This window comes from Cyphomyrmex costatus, unplaced genomic scaffold (genome assembly GCF_001594065.2).
Source record: "Cyphomyrmex costatus isolate MS0001 unplaced genomic scaffold, Ccosl1.0 scaffold70, whole genome shotgun sequence".
Classification (NCBI taxonomy): Eukaryota; Metazoa; Arthropoda; class Insecta; order Hymenoptera; family Formicidae; genus Cyphomyrmex; species Cyphomyrmex costatus.
The window spans coordinates 1,301,864-1,314,660 of record NW_017280267.1 but is presented as its reverse complement, the minus strand read 5'-3'; the positions used below and the strand labels follow the sequence as shown (position 1 = coordinate 1,314,660).

The window sequence follows — 12,797 nt, the reverse complement described above, 5'->3', positions numbered from 1 at the left end:
AAAAATGATTATTAAGCGCATATGTCATTAAAAATCATAGAGAACTCTTCGTATCGTCAAAAAGAAGCAGAAATTATCATCAGAACTATTGTATCTAAAAATTAATTTTTCAAAAATTTTTTATTTTTTTTATATTTAAAAATTTTTTTTACATATCTGGAACTCTAGGCAATCGCAAATTGAAGCTATTAAACCGCTCAGAACTATTCCACCTCGAAATTCGATAAAAAATTAGCACCCCATTTTTAAAAAATGTAAAAAAAATGTTTATTGAGCGGAACTATTGTTATTAACTATAGGGAACTCTTCGTCTCGTCAAAAGGAAGTGGGAACTCTAATCAGAACTCCTAAGTACTATAGTTGGGGTGCTAACTTAACATACCCTAACTACTTTTTTCTCTTTTATTGATTCGAAATTCATTTTAAGGTTTAATTTTCAATTACCACATTGGTGTAAATTTGCATCAACAAAATTTTCTCTTTGCTGTAACTGTTTAGTTTCCTATTTTTTAAATTTATAATTTTTTGCAATAAAATATTGTTTTCGTTTAATTTTATTATTGCCAATAGAATCTCAGAAAAATTTACCCTCAAAAACTATATAATTAAAATACTTTTACTTTTTTCATTTCAAAGTTACAGGTGACGAGAAAATGAGAAATTTTACTTCGTACCAGTGTAGTGTAGTAGTTGTGTGATCATGACTGAAATATGATAACTGAGGGTTAAAGTACACGCATCAATGTGTCTATGAGGTAGAATTTATACCGAGAACGTCAAAAAATTTCAAAACTAAAATCTTTATTATTTCTTAGTCCAATATATCATTCTGAAGCTGTGTCACATCATGAATACATTTGCTGTATACAAAAGCTGCGTAATCTATACTTACGAAATTAGTCCAGACTAATAATTTGCACGAAGAAACAATGTGGAGTTCTTAGAATTGGACTTACAATTAGACGTCTAATTAAAACATAATTGTCACACGAAAATTGATATGTATGCGTGCGTGAGATATTGATATACTTAATAGTATGTAGTGATTTCTCAATGACACGTAAATCGTCTGTGTGTAATTTTTAATATGACTAATCATTTTTAAGATCCCTTTAATCGTACATTATATTCTTAGCGATACCAGGTGTAAAGTGATCGTCATCTGATCTGCACCTTTTTGCAAATTGATGATTAAGCACTACAATAAGATGATAAAAATTGATATAGCAAAACGGTAGAGGGGAAACAAGAAGAGATGTGCATGTGATGCACGCGCGTACCACGTGTGCTTCCGCAGAGAGTTCAGGTTTCACGTTCAGCAGTCGTGACTGTTTTGCGCACCTCCACAAGAATGTGACGCGTGTAATTGGCTCTAATTGATTTACCAATTGTCGCGGCCAATTGACCGACGGAAAGCCGATCTATTTCATTTCAGAAGATTGGAACAGTTTGCGCCAACAATCGATCGCACGAATAAAAGTGAGGCGATGCGTCTTTCGCAAAAGTAAAGATCTTTGTTCTGGATCTACAAGGTGATTCTGAATTAAATGGCCTGGAATCACACTTTCAAACTTATTCTTTAATTAATTTGTAATCATGATGTACTGACAATTATGATTTTGTTTTCTGAATAAGATCCTCTCTCTTTTCATATAAAAACTATTTATCAGGAAAAATTCGAATCTTTCAATATTAACTCTTTCAAACAATAATTCTGTTAATTGAAATCGAAGAATAAAATTTTTAATTCTGTTATATGTCTAATATAATAGAAAAATAAAATTTTTCTATTTATTTAAACAATCTTCCGTGATCCATCACCAAGAAACGTACGATATACTCAATCCGTGAATAGTGACGTATAATGTACGAATATTTAGATCGGGATATCTAATCTTCGAACCGACTCGGCGGAAACCATAACAGTTGACCTCGAACCAGCGCCTAGCAACAAGTCGAGTATGGGCAATGTCCTCTCGAGAGATGTGATCCTTATTCATCCACGGAACGTCGAGGTGTTCCACCTCGCATGAAGTATACTGCACAAAGCGAATAGATAATCACGAAAAGATAAACGTTAACGACTCATCCAGAGGAATATCGAAGTGACTAATGATCCTAGGAAAAAAATACCTGAGAAGAAATCCCAAGAATATTCAGGGCAGTGTAATGAACATATAAAGATTATGTAAAAGAATCGTACAAATCTATTTAATAAAGTGGAAGCGACTGTTGTATCTCTTTTTGACGCCTCATTTAGAAAAACATGATTAAAAAAACATACTTTTCTCAAAACCGCTTCACTTTTGTCTAAAACGTCATATTTTTCATATTTTTCGAGTTATTGACTTATAATACTTTAAGTGGGCCATCATATATTTTGGCCATCATTTATTTTTATAATGTTTTTATTTATTCTCTGAAGATTAACTACTCTAAATTTTGTGTGATTTGAAAAAGTATAAAAATTCTTCAAATAGCTTTATTGCGGATTACTTATAATTACATAATATTATAAGTGATATAGCGTGTGAGAAAGAAATTTAATTGTAATGTTAATCAAGATAAAAAGATAATTATGTTATAATTTTAAAGACCATAAGTGCTTTTATTACGTCTCTATTAGTAGCAAATAAATAATAATTATCATTTTTTTTATTGCTAAGGAAAAAACACACACGAGTGTTCTCATTCCTTTCTGCTTTCTTATTATTGAAACTAAAATTCTCTTTTTATTTTATTTTTTTGCACGTCACTGAATACAATTATCCTTTTTGAAGAAATAACATAAAAGTTAAAAATACGAATACGATCGAAATCCATCCTATACTCCCTTGTCGAGTTAGAGATCCTAAAGACTGCCGACGAAGAATAGACGAAGCAAAATCATGTTTTCCACTGACGTAACAGCGTGATCATTGAAACGAGCGTTTCGTTCTCCATAATTAAACGGTAGGCTAGGTAGAAGTTATCGATGGCAGCGCATTAAAGGTTTCGCGAATAATTCCTGCAACGCTTTTGCAACTCGATCGTCATCGGCGCATGCGGTTGAGAAACCGCGAGCTCACCAATTTTGTTAATCATACAGCATAATATAAATATGTAAATTGTTACGATAAATGTACACGTGCTGAGGTATAAAACACTTTAATCTCAAGGATAGCAAATAAGAGATATATCAAATTAACGTAATTTTATATAAAAAATATAAACTCTTTCAGATAATAAAAATTTCTTACATGTTTTTAATTTTTTACATTAAATATTGTGATAATTGAAACTTTAATTAAATGTTTTTAAACGGAAAATAAGTTAAAATTACAAAAAATACTAATACTTCATATTATTTAGATACACATTAATGGGATCTAATTCTCGTTTATATATTTACTCCGGAAATTCTTGTTCTTAACTTTTAATTTTCACTATACGATCTGAAAATTTGTACTTTAATCTTCGCGATACATTGTCCATATCGCATTTCAGAACAATCGAAGAGATGTACTTTTCTGAAGACTCATCTAAGCTACTAAAAAACAGCCAGGTAGGCAACGCACGCGGTGCATCGTCGTTGCATACGTAGCGATTACATGCGTTTAACGTTACATTTATTGGCGTGTAATAATTATTGTCAGTTGAAGGTGTAGAGCAAGTTAAATAAATTTTAAAAAAATATTATTTTATGAAAAGAAAGATAATTTACAATTATCTAACAAACATTTATTTTATACAAGATCGAGTATATATGTATTATTTATAAGATTGGTTAAATCGGCAATAATAATTGTATGAAAAACTTATTTTATTTATGTAATGTAACGCTGCGATAGGCACGATGAAGATAATATTATACATAGAAATTAATGACGTCATGAAATCATCGCGTTTCTTGGGAATGTTGACGCTTTTATCTGTCTATGATCCTTGTAGACTTATTAATGTTATCTCTCTAAGATTTTTGTTTAATATAATCTGATAATATCATCCTTGTATTGTTGTTTTCATATGATGTCATTTTATTATTACAAACAATTACGATGAAACAAATTTTTGTTACTATTGTGTTCGTAATAATTAAATCTTTTGTTTCACTCAAAAAAGAAGCTTTTATCTTGTAAATATTAAAAGACTCGCTTAAAGAGTTTTATTTTAGTTTTAAACTTATTTGTTTAGAAAATACATTGAAAAAGTTAATTGAAAAAATTTAAAATCAAAACATCTATAGGTATTTAAGAAATAAAGACAAGGATAATAGAACATTTTAATATCTTAAAATTAAATATTTTTTTAAGTGTTCTTGATTAAATAATGTCTCATTATATGTACAATGGTTATTAACACTATCGTGTATTATCGAAAAATTATAACACAACTCATTACGTATTCACTATTATTAATTATATTATTGATACTTTATAATTTTACATTTCTAAACCAATTCCAATTTACATTTTGTTTTGTAATGTATTTTATAACATTAATCACAATTGGATTATGATTGATGTTATAAAATTATATTAATCATTTCTTGTGATTTTAACAAACAATAACATTTAAATAAGTTGAACATATCAAAAAAATTAATCAGAATTAATTATAATAACTTTGTTTATTGCGTAACTGACGTTGATTCGTTTACAACAATGTCAACAATCGATGTTGTTTGATAAGAAAAAACGCGTGTCATAATAAACTTATTTACGTCTAATTATGAACTCTTGACGTTAGTTTACTCTTCATTTCCTGGTTTTCTACGATGTTACGATTTCGAGTAAATACACGTTTAATCAGCAAAAGATATCCGATCAAAATAATATTATTAACTGACAATACAGAAAAATGCGCAGTAATATGATGGCGTTCCAAGTCAATTATAAAGATTGATGTGTATGAGTTTTTCTTATTGTTGTGGTCTATATTTTTAATATAAAAGAGAGAGAGAGAGAGAAAGAGAATATGTTATTAAAATGTTTATATATAAATATATACATATATATATATTCATATATATATATATATATATATATGTGTGTGTGTGTGTGTGTGTGTGTGTTAAATGCACTCACACATTCTATGCTTATATGTAAGAGTGATATTTTTAAAAGATAAGATATATCTTCTTCACGCGTATCGAATTTTTAGATGATTTTTAAGACAGTTATGAGCAATTAAAATCAAAATGTCCTTTACTTAACTCGCGAATAACTCAGGAACACAAAATCAAACATAATAATAAAACGTGTGAATTTATATACTTTTATTTATATAAATTCACATGTAATTATTTAGAAGCACCCATGATGTCATAGCTTAGACCGCTATGGCATTGTCTTATTCGGTTTAAAAATTACCGTACTCTCAAAAACTCAGAAAATATAACCTTTCAAAAGTAGAAATTTTTAACTTTAAAACTCTTTTTTACAATTTTAATTTTGTTTATTTTTAACGATGATATTTTAAAACAAAGGTCTTTCTACATTAAAAAGACTTTCTCCAACCCAATATTTGACCCCAACCTAGTATTTTAGTTAATCTAATCACATATTATATTTTTAATAAATATTTTTTCATATGCATATTGAATTTTCAGCGCTTTTCAAATATCTTTCCTGTAGTAATTTATATAAATTTGTGCGAATGTAAGTAACTTCTGACAGTTTCCTTATTTAAGATGAAAAGAATGGAAAAAGGATTTTGCTGTTTGTGTGGGAAGAGGTCAAGTTTCGTCAATATAGCTTTCGGGCGTATAGGGTATCTCTTTTGACTTCGAGATTTTCTTCGGATCGACGAGAAACTCACGATTAAATTGAATCACAAGCAGCCTAAAATAATGCCGCTTTCGTCCTCGTGCATTCGGATATAAACGCCGCGGTCTGCCAGGCCACGGCTTGAAAATAGTTACAACATTTAGGGTGGTAACCCGTGGCTTTTAGAGCGACGCACGCGTGCTGTGACGCACGAACCTCCTCTTCTTCTCGTTTCCCTTCCTTATCCTCACCTAAACCAATTCGATTGATTTTCCTGAGGAAAACTGTTACATCGAGTATCTCCAGACAAGAAAGCTTTAATTCAAGATTGAAAGATAGTTAACTTTGTTATTTTTTTATTTGTTTTCTCTGAAAATTTTGAAGAATTTTAATTTTTTTGAACAAAAAGTTAATTTGGATGGAAAAAAGATAGGAAACAATTATTCTTATTCTCGTGCTTGAAAAACAATCACTTTTTATTAAATGGCTCTTTCTCTCTCATACAAGTCAATTCTAATTCATAACTAAAGATAGTGACCTCCATTTGATGTAATCACTTGAAAAGTACAAATTGTCTCCATCATCGGCGATTTCTGTCAGCTGAAAAAGACCAAAATTGTTATTCTCCTCGAGATCTTCCGGTTCCTTCAGATGTTCACAAACTCATGAGCTTGATCTTACTCTTGTTGATAATGAGTTCCATTTCCTTACACTCAATTTCAAATCTTCCTGTCTCTTCGAATTAATTCGTTCACTGAGAAAAAAATATCTTAATTTCAAAAAAATTCTTTGCTTGTATTTAAAAAAATTTTAGATTAATATAAAAATTTTTTTTACTTTAAAAATGTAAGATTTTAAAGTAAAAAATTGCAAATATAACTATTTGGGCAGAAAAGTACTTTTACGGTTGCACACATACACAATTCCCTTTTTCTTTTAATAAACACGAATGATTATACTGGTCGGGTGAACATAAAACATTTGTAATTTGACGTCGCTGAGTGAAAGTCTATCGATCACTCGATTCTTTTTACTAGCCTTCTCAAGAAAGACGGAGTGGCCGTCTATAATCTATAAATAGGTTTCCCCGCTATTTTATCTTAATGTACATCGATAGATTCATTTGGTGGACCTTGAATGCGTATCACACGTTTTATAATAATCCTCAATAAAAAAAAAATAAAGTTGAAGAGGAAAAAGAGGAAGACAAGACAATCGTGTCAACGAAATACCGTATCGATTGAGCGAGCAGTTTTCAAAAGAGTTATTCCCCGTGATCTGATATTTATTATTAAATCAGTGTTTATCACGCTTATTAAATTAACGCATACCGCATATATAAAGAAAATACGCACACAGAGAAAAAAATTTCTTTGAATTTAATAAATTTTATTGTGTCCAAATAAATTTGTTATTTAAAATAGTCCAAACAAATCAGTATCTTCCTTTATAATTAAAAGAATTATACTTAAATCCTACCAATTTTATTAATGGAAAATCGATTTTGAAAAATACATTTTCAAGTTTTAATGTTGATTGGGAAAGCTTGTTATATTGTGTTTGTGCGAAATTGAGAATGTTTGTTATATTGAATTACTGTGCGAAATTAATAGTCTATATTTATGTATTTATAAAAAAATTTTTTTTAATTACAGGTCTGTCGTCTCTTGTTTGCGTTTGGAGTACGAATCGTGCGCCACTTTGTTTATTATCATAATTATTTATTGATAGAGATATTTGTTAATTGAGCATCTGCAGATCACGTAACTATTAAAATCAGCATAACGTTTAATCCTGTCCATTTGTTTTTTGTTGTTTCAGATCCATACTCGTTGTCGCATCTCGGTGAGTCTCCCATTTGCATGCGCAACAAAATTATTTTTTTTTTATTCTAATCTTACTAACATCATTTAGCTTTATTTATTTCATATATTTTATGTGCCATATTTTTTTCTGATCAACGAATAATTAATACGTCTCTCTACCTAACCCTTCCCTCCATTTAACCAAAATTTAATGAAAAATTATATAATAATGCGTTATTTTTGCGTTCTCTAAATTTGCAACAAAAATTTGTGCGTTCACTTTATTTAGTTGAAAAAATATTTTCTTTTGTAGAGAGTTGCGTCAGTTAGCCTCCTTCCTCCCCTTCCTCATCTGTTAATAACAACCGACACTTCGAATAAGATTTCACTCTACGAGATTGAGAGGGTAACTTCCTATCATTTATTTATGAAATCAATTATTCATGAAATTAACTATGATAATTAATGCTGCTTATTTATTAAATAACATTAAATCTTACTTTCCTCTGTATTACTAATTTATTATGTATTTATTAAAGTACGTAATAATAATAAGTTGGTATCGAAATTTGTTAATTAGATAGATATTATTAGGAGTCGAAGTTCAGGATCGTTTTCGGCGTTGATTAGTACTTCGATCAGATCTAGGTTACAGTAGAGGTTAGACGACGGTAATTTGCGGTCATAGCATGATCGTTATCGAACGAAAGCAATGTGAAAATAGATCACAGGGGTACCCAACTTACTTTTACAAGACACTTTTCTTTAATTGCTTGTATTTGCACTAATTCCGAGACGTTTAAGCTATCTAATCTTTTTTTTAAATATCGTACATTAAATCTTTCTAAACATTACAACGTTTCCTCCAATATTTATTAATTTTTGTTTCAAATCAATTTCTTATCAAAGAATCCAATAGTCAATCAATGTGATATAGAATTTAAATATATCAAATATTTGTTTATTTTTACTGTATTTTTACTGTATGATGTAATGCGCTGTTTATTGTAAATGAATGTGCTGCTAATTTAGATATTTTTTATGTCTACAGTATTGCTCATTATTTGCTTTCTGCATTTTACAGAAAATTTGTTTGTAAAAAAGAAGTTAGATAACAAAGTTGTTTGATATAGGGATCCTCTAATCAGAATCTGGCTACGAGATAACAACTTATTGTTGTTAAATCTAATGATTTCTTGTTAAATCGCGTTAGTCGTCAAAGAGAGAGCAAATATCTTTTTTTCTTTTACACTACTGCAGAGCAAGCTAGAATATATCTTTTGCTATTCACACGATTTTGAAAAATGTCGGTCCCTTTTTGTAGCTAAACTCTGATTATATCGAGAAAAAGTTGGCTTACAAAGCCTGTAACAGTCTAGCTTGGATCTTTTTATCGCTCACATATAAACTACTACAAGTAAACTACTAACGAATTAAATTAAAATTGTTAAATTTATTCTTCGCTCTATCGGAATCAAGAGAACTCGGAACAAAATTGAAAGTCTCTACAGAGAATAATCGAGGTGATCCAGTCATGTGTGGTCCGCTTTGTGTAATAGATACCGCTACGTCAAACTCTAGTCGCGCTTTAATGACAGATCTACTACGTACACATTTCGATATACGACAAAGGATCGAGTTAGAACAGAGGAAGACGCAAATAACAACATGTGGGGGACACTTGCGCCTTGACGATACCGCCGGAACTTCAATTGTACCAATATCGCGAGACTCAGCATAATAACTCGGTTGTTTATCCATATGTGCACTTGCATTGACGACATTGACGTAGACTGGCGCAATTACGAGAGCTCGCAATCGCCTGGATTACATATACGCGTGTCTATCGTTGCGAAAATTTTCATTAACAGCTGAATTCGTTCGTCACACGTCAGAACTTAATCCGGCGTTAGAAACAGTGCGAAACAGCATGGAACAGTTGCGTCACGAGACAAAATCATTTCTCACTACGTGAGAAGCAGAAATGTTTTTGGAATCGCTTCATCTCTGCGAAATAACGCAGAATGAATTAAGATCGTTCAAGCTATTGAGTCAATTCTAAGCAGAATCGTACGACTCGCACTTGTTCTCGTAAAACTTTTAACAATTTTTCACTAGTATTTTATACAAAGAAAAAGATTTGTTTGAACTCGAGATTTCTATTTACATTTGTTTTATTGAAACAAATTTAATTTTAAATGAAGCATATTTTGTTTAGTAAAAAAAAATTAATTTTAATAAAAATAATCGCATTCTTAATTTAAACATTCATTTAGTTCGACTATTCCATTGGAATTCCATTAAATTTTTTTTACTTCTACTGGAAATCTAAAAGCATTCTTAGTGAAAATTTTCCGTAACTGTATTCCAAAATTATACAAATAGATCCAGCTAGACCGTTAATAGCATTTATCTCCTATTGATTGTGTACTCGCAATATATAAGGTCTTGAGATTCTTGTTAGTCTAAGGTGATGCTGGATCCACCTATTATCGATAAAATTAGCATTTGACGTTTTCATTTCTGTCTAATTTCTTCACAATAGTTTCGCAGAATAAAAATTCCTCTTCCACGATTTAAATATTCATGCTAATGTATCTGTCCCTGGTCTATATTGTGTCCAAAGCTGGAAAAAATATGAAATTACAGATTTCCTTATCCATTTTTATCTTCAGCATTAGTCACCATACTAAGGTTAAATGAATAAAGAAATCTATATGATTTCATACTTTTTCCAGCTTTGAACACAAAATACACCAGGGGCAGGTACATTAGTCTGAATATTTAAATCGTGGAGAAGAAATTGTTATTCTGCGAAACTATTACGAAGAAATTAGACAGGAACGGAAACGTCAAAAACGCTAGTTTTATCGGGTAAAACGATATATCTAAGTATTATTTCTCAATTATTGTGTTTAAACAATAAAAAAGTAAAATCGAGGGCAATTCGAGGGTTACCGACAATTCTAAATAAAAAGTTTTCACATTTAATAAATTTAAAAATATATAATTAATAAGAATTCAATATGTATATACGTAGCTCAGTTTTACGCATTACATGTTTCGACTATTGAGTCTTCTTCAGATGCATCGACGAAAGAAATTCATTGTATTGTAGACGGTAGAATTGTGTTTAAAACAATTTATTAAAAAATTTATATATTTTGTATTATATTTTAATGTTTTTATATAAAATAGAATCTTTTAAATATTTTTTCTAGTAATTTTCTAAATATTTTTATAGATTTTCTTAAACCTAAAATTAAGCTTCTATTATTATTAATGTAAAATAACTCATCTCTCTCTTGAGATTCTCTAATCATCAAAGATTAACGATTCTTCTCATATTATTTTGTCTTCCTATTTCATTCTGTATGTTATTCCTTATTATTTCATGTCATGTATCTCACACTGTATGTGTTTTTTATACTTCTGTTTATTAACACACATTAGATCATTTCTGGTCCCATATTTTGTATACGTCTATCGACAGTTGTCGGTGTCGTTAAGTAGCGACAGCCAATAAGAATTGAACTTTTCTCCTAGAACGGTCCTTGCCATTGGCTGTCGCTACTTAACGACACAGACAATTGTCGGTAAATGTGTACAGAGTAAGCACTGGAATACTCTAATTTATTTATTGTTCGTTTGTTTGTTTGTGATTTTTCTTGTGACTAGAAAAAATTAACGATTTCTTAAAAATTTGTTACGAGATTTCCAGAGAATATTACGAAGAACGTCCACAAAAGTAAAATACTCCAACTAATTACAAAATTGAACGATCACGTGCAAATATATATTTCTCCATCTCGACTTCTTGATAAACGATAAAAACAGATAAAGTAGGATAAAGTCATCAACTTATATTGGATCAAGTCCAACGTCTTTTGCCATCAAAATATTATTAAAAAAATGCACTGACGTGGAAACTAATACGTTGCAATCCGACAACATTCGGGAATATACACTTTGGCTGCATCTCAAAATATGACAGAAGGAGCCAAATGCATTATTGAACAGTTAGACGGTCGTAAATATACTAATATAATAATATCCGATCTAAAAGTTCCTTTTCTCGGTGTTTTTGTTTCGTAAAAAATGTTTTTCTTCTACAATTGTAAAAAACAATTGCATATAAAATTATAATTATTATAGTGGGTAGTCCTATTATTATTAAAGGTATATATATTTATATAAACTCATAGAGTGGGATAGAAATCCGAAAAACTGTCCAAAAATTGAACCTTGAAATTTGAATAAATGTGGCTTCTTGTTGTAAATAAGAAGAAGGATCTCTAAGTATTGTAAAAAATATATAAAGGCTTCATCAATTTATTTTGATTTGGTAAGATAATGAAAGTAAAAAAAGACACTGAATTGTTTTGTGAGTTATACCCAGTGAAAAATGATAATGAAATCGACATCGAATTGATGTCGATTCGACGTCGATTCCATTATATTTTCGACAAATCCAAAAATATTTGTCAAATTTAAAATTATTAATTTTTTAGGTATTTTTATGGATGGCTGTTGGGTGGAAATAGAAGCATATCCATAACAAAAGTTTAGCCAGTGATATTATATGGTTACGTTCAGCAAAAAACGCAATTTTGTTGTTAAATTCTTTAATATGATTGGTTTATAAATGATTGAATACACACATTATAAAGAAACTCAATACTTTTTATACCACTTTTAATTCGTTTAACAATTTGTCATGTAATTAACAAACAAGAATCGTAAATGTTAACTTATTTCCATTTATCATGTAGATGCAAGAGATCGAGTAGCGCGATTAAAACACAAAATAGACTGGTTCAATTCCTTTTAAAAATTAAATTTAAAAAAAAAAATATTTTTCAAAGACAAATGTAATGAATAAATGACAGAGAGAGAATAGCTGTCACACACAGATGTGCGTGATTCACGCAGAAAGCAGCAAAAGTCACTTAATCGTTGATTAATCAGACGAAGTGCACGGATCAAGTTGATGAGTCACCAAGCAACTCTAATGTGATACTTTAATTTATTTATTCTTAAATTCAAATAATAACCACGCACACAGAAACTTGCTCAAGACTGTCCTGACTTTCTTAATGTTATGATGATGCTACTACATAGTAAATAATGCGTCATATATAATAATAAATACCGTACGGTACGTCATCTTATGACGTGTTACTACATTCTGTAAAATATATGTCAACTACGTGTTTGATATATATCTATACATTTAAATTTACAC

The 12,797-nt window shown here is 29.9% G+C and overlaps 1 protein-coding gene across 2 annotated transcripts in view; it reads left to right on the top strand.

Moving 5' to 3' along the window:
- LOC108780501 (uncharacterized) overlaps positions 1 to 12,797 on the top strand; it is a 92,757-nt gene that overhangs the window by 57,932 nt on the left and 22,028 nt on the right. Inside the window, exon 4 of one of the 2 annotated variants that reach the window (XM_018548248.1) lies at positions 7,569 to 7,592. The exons of the other annotated variant lie outside the window; for it this stretch is intronic. Within the exon in view, the coding sequence (XP_018403750.1) occupies positions 7,569 to 7,592 (24 nt within the window). The remainder of the gene's footprint in view (positions 1 to 7,568; positions 7,593 to 12,797) is intronic. 2 annotated transcript variants of the gene reach the window in all.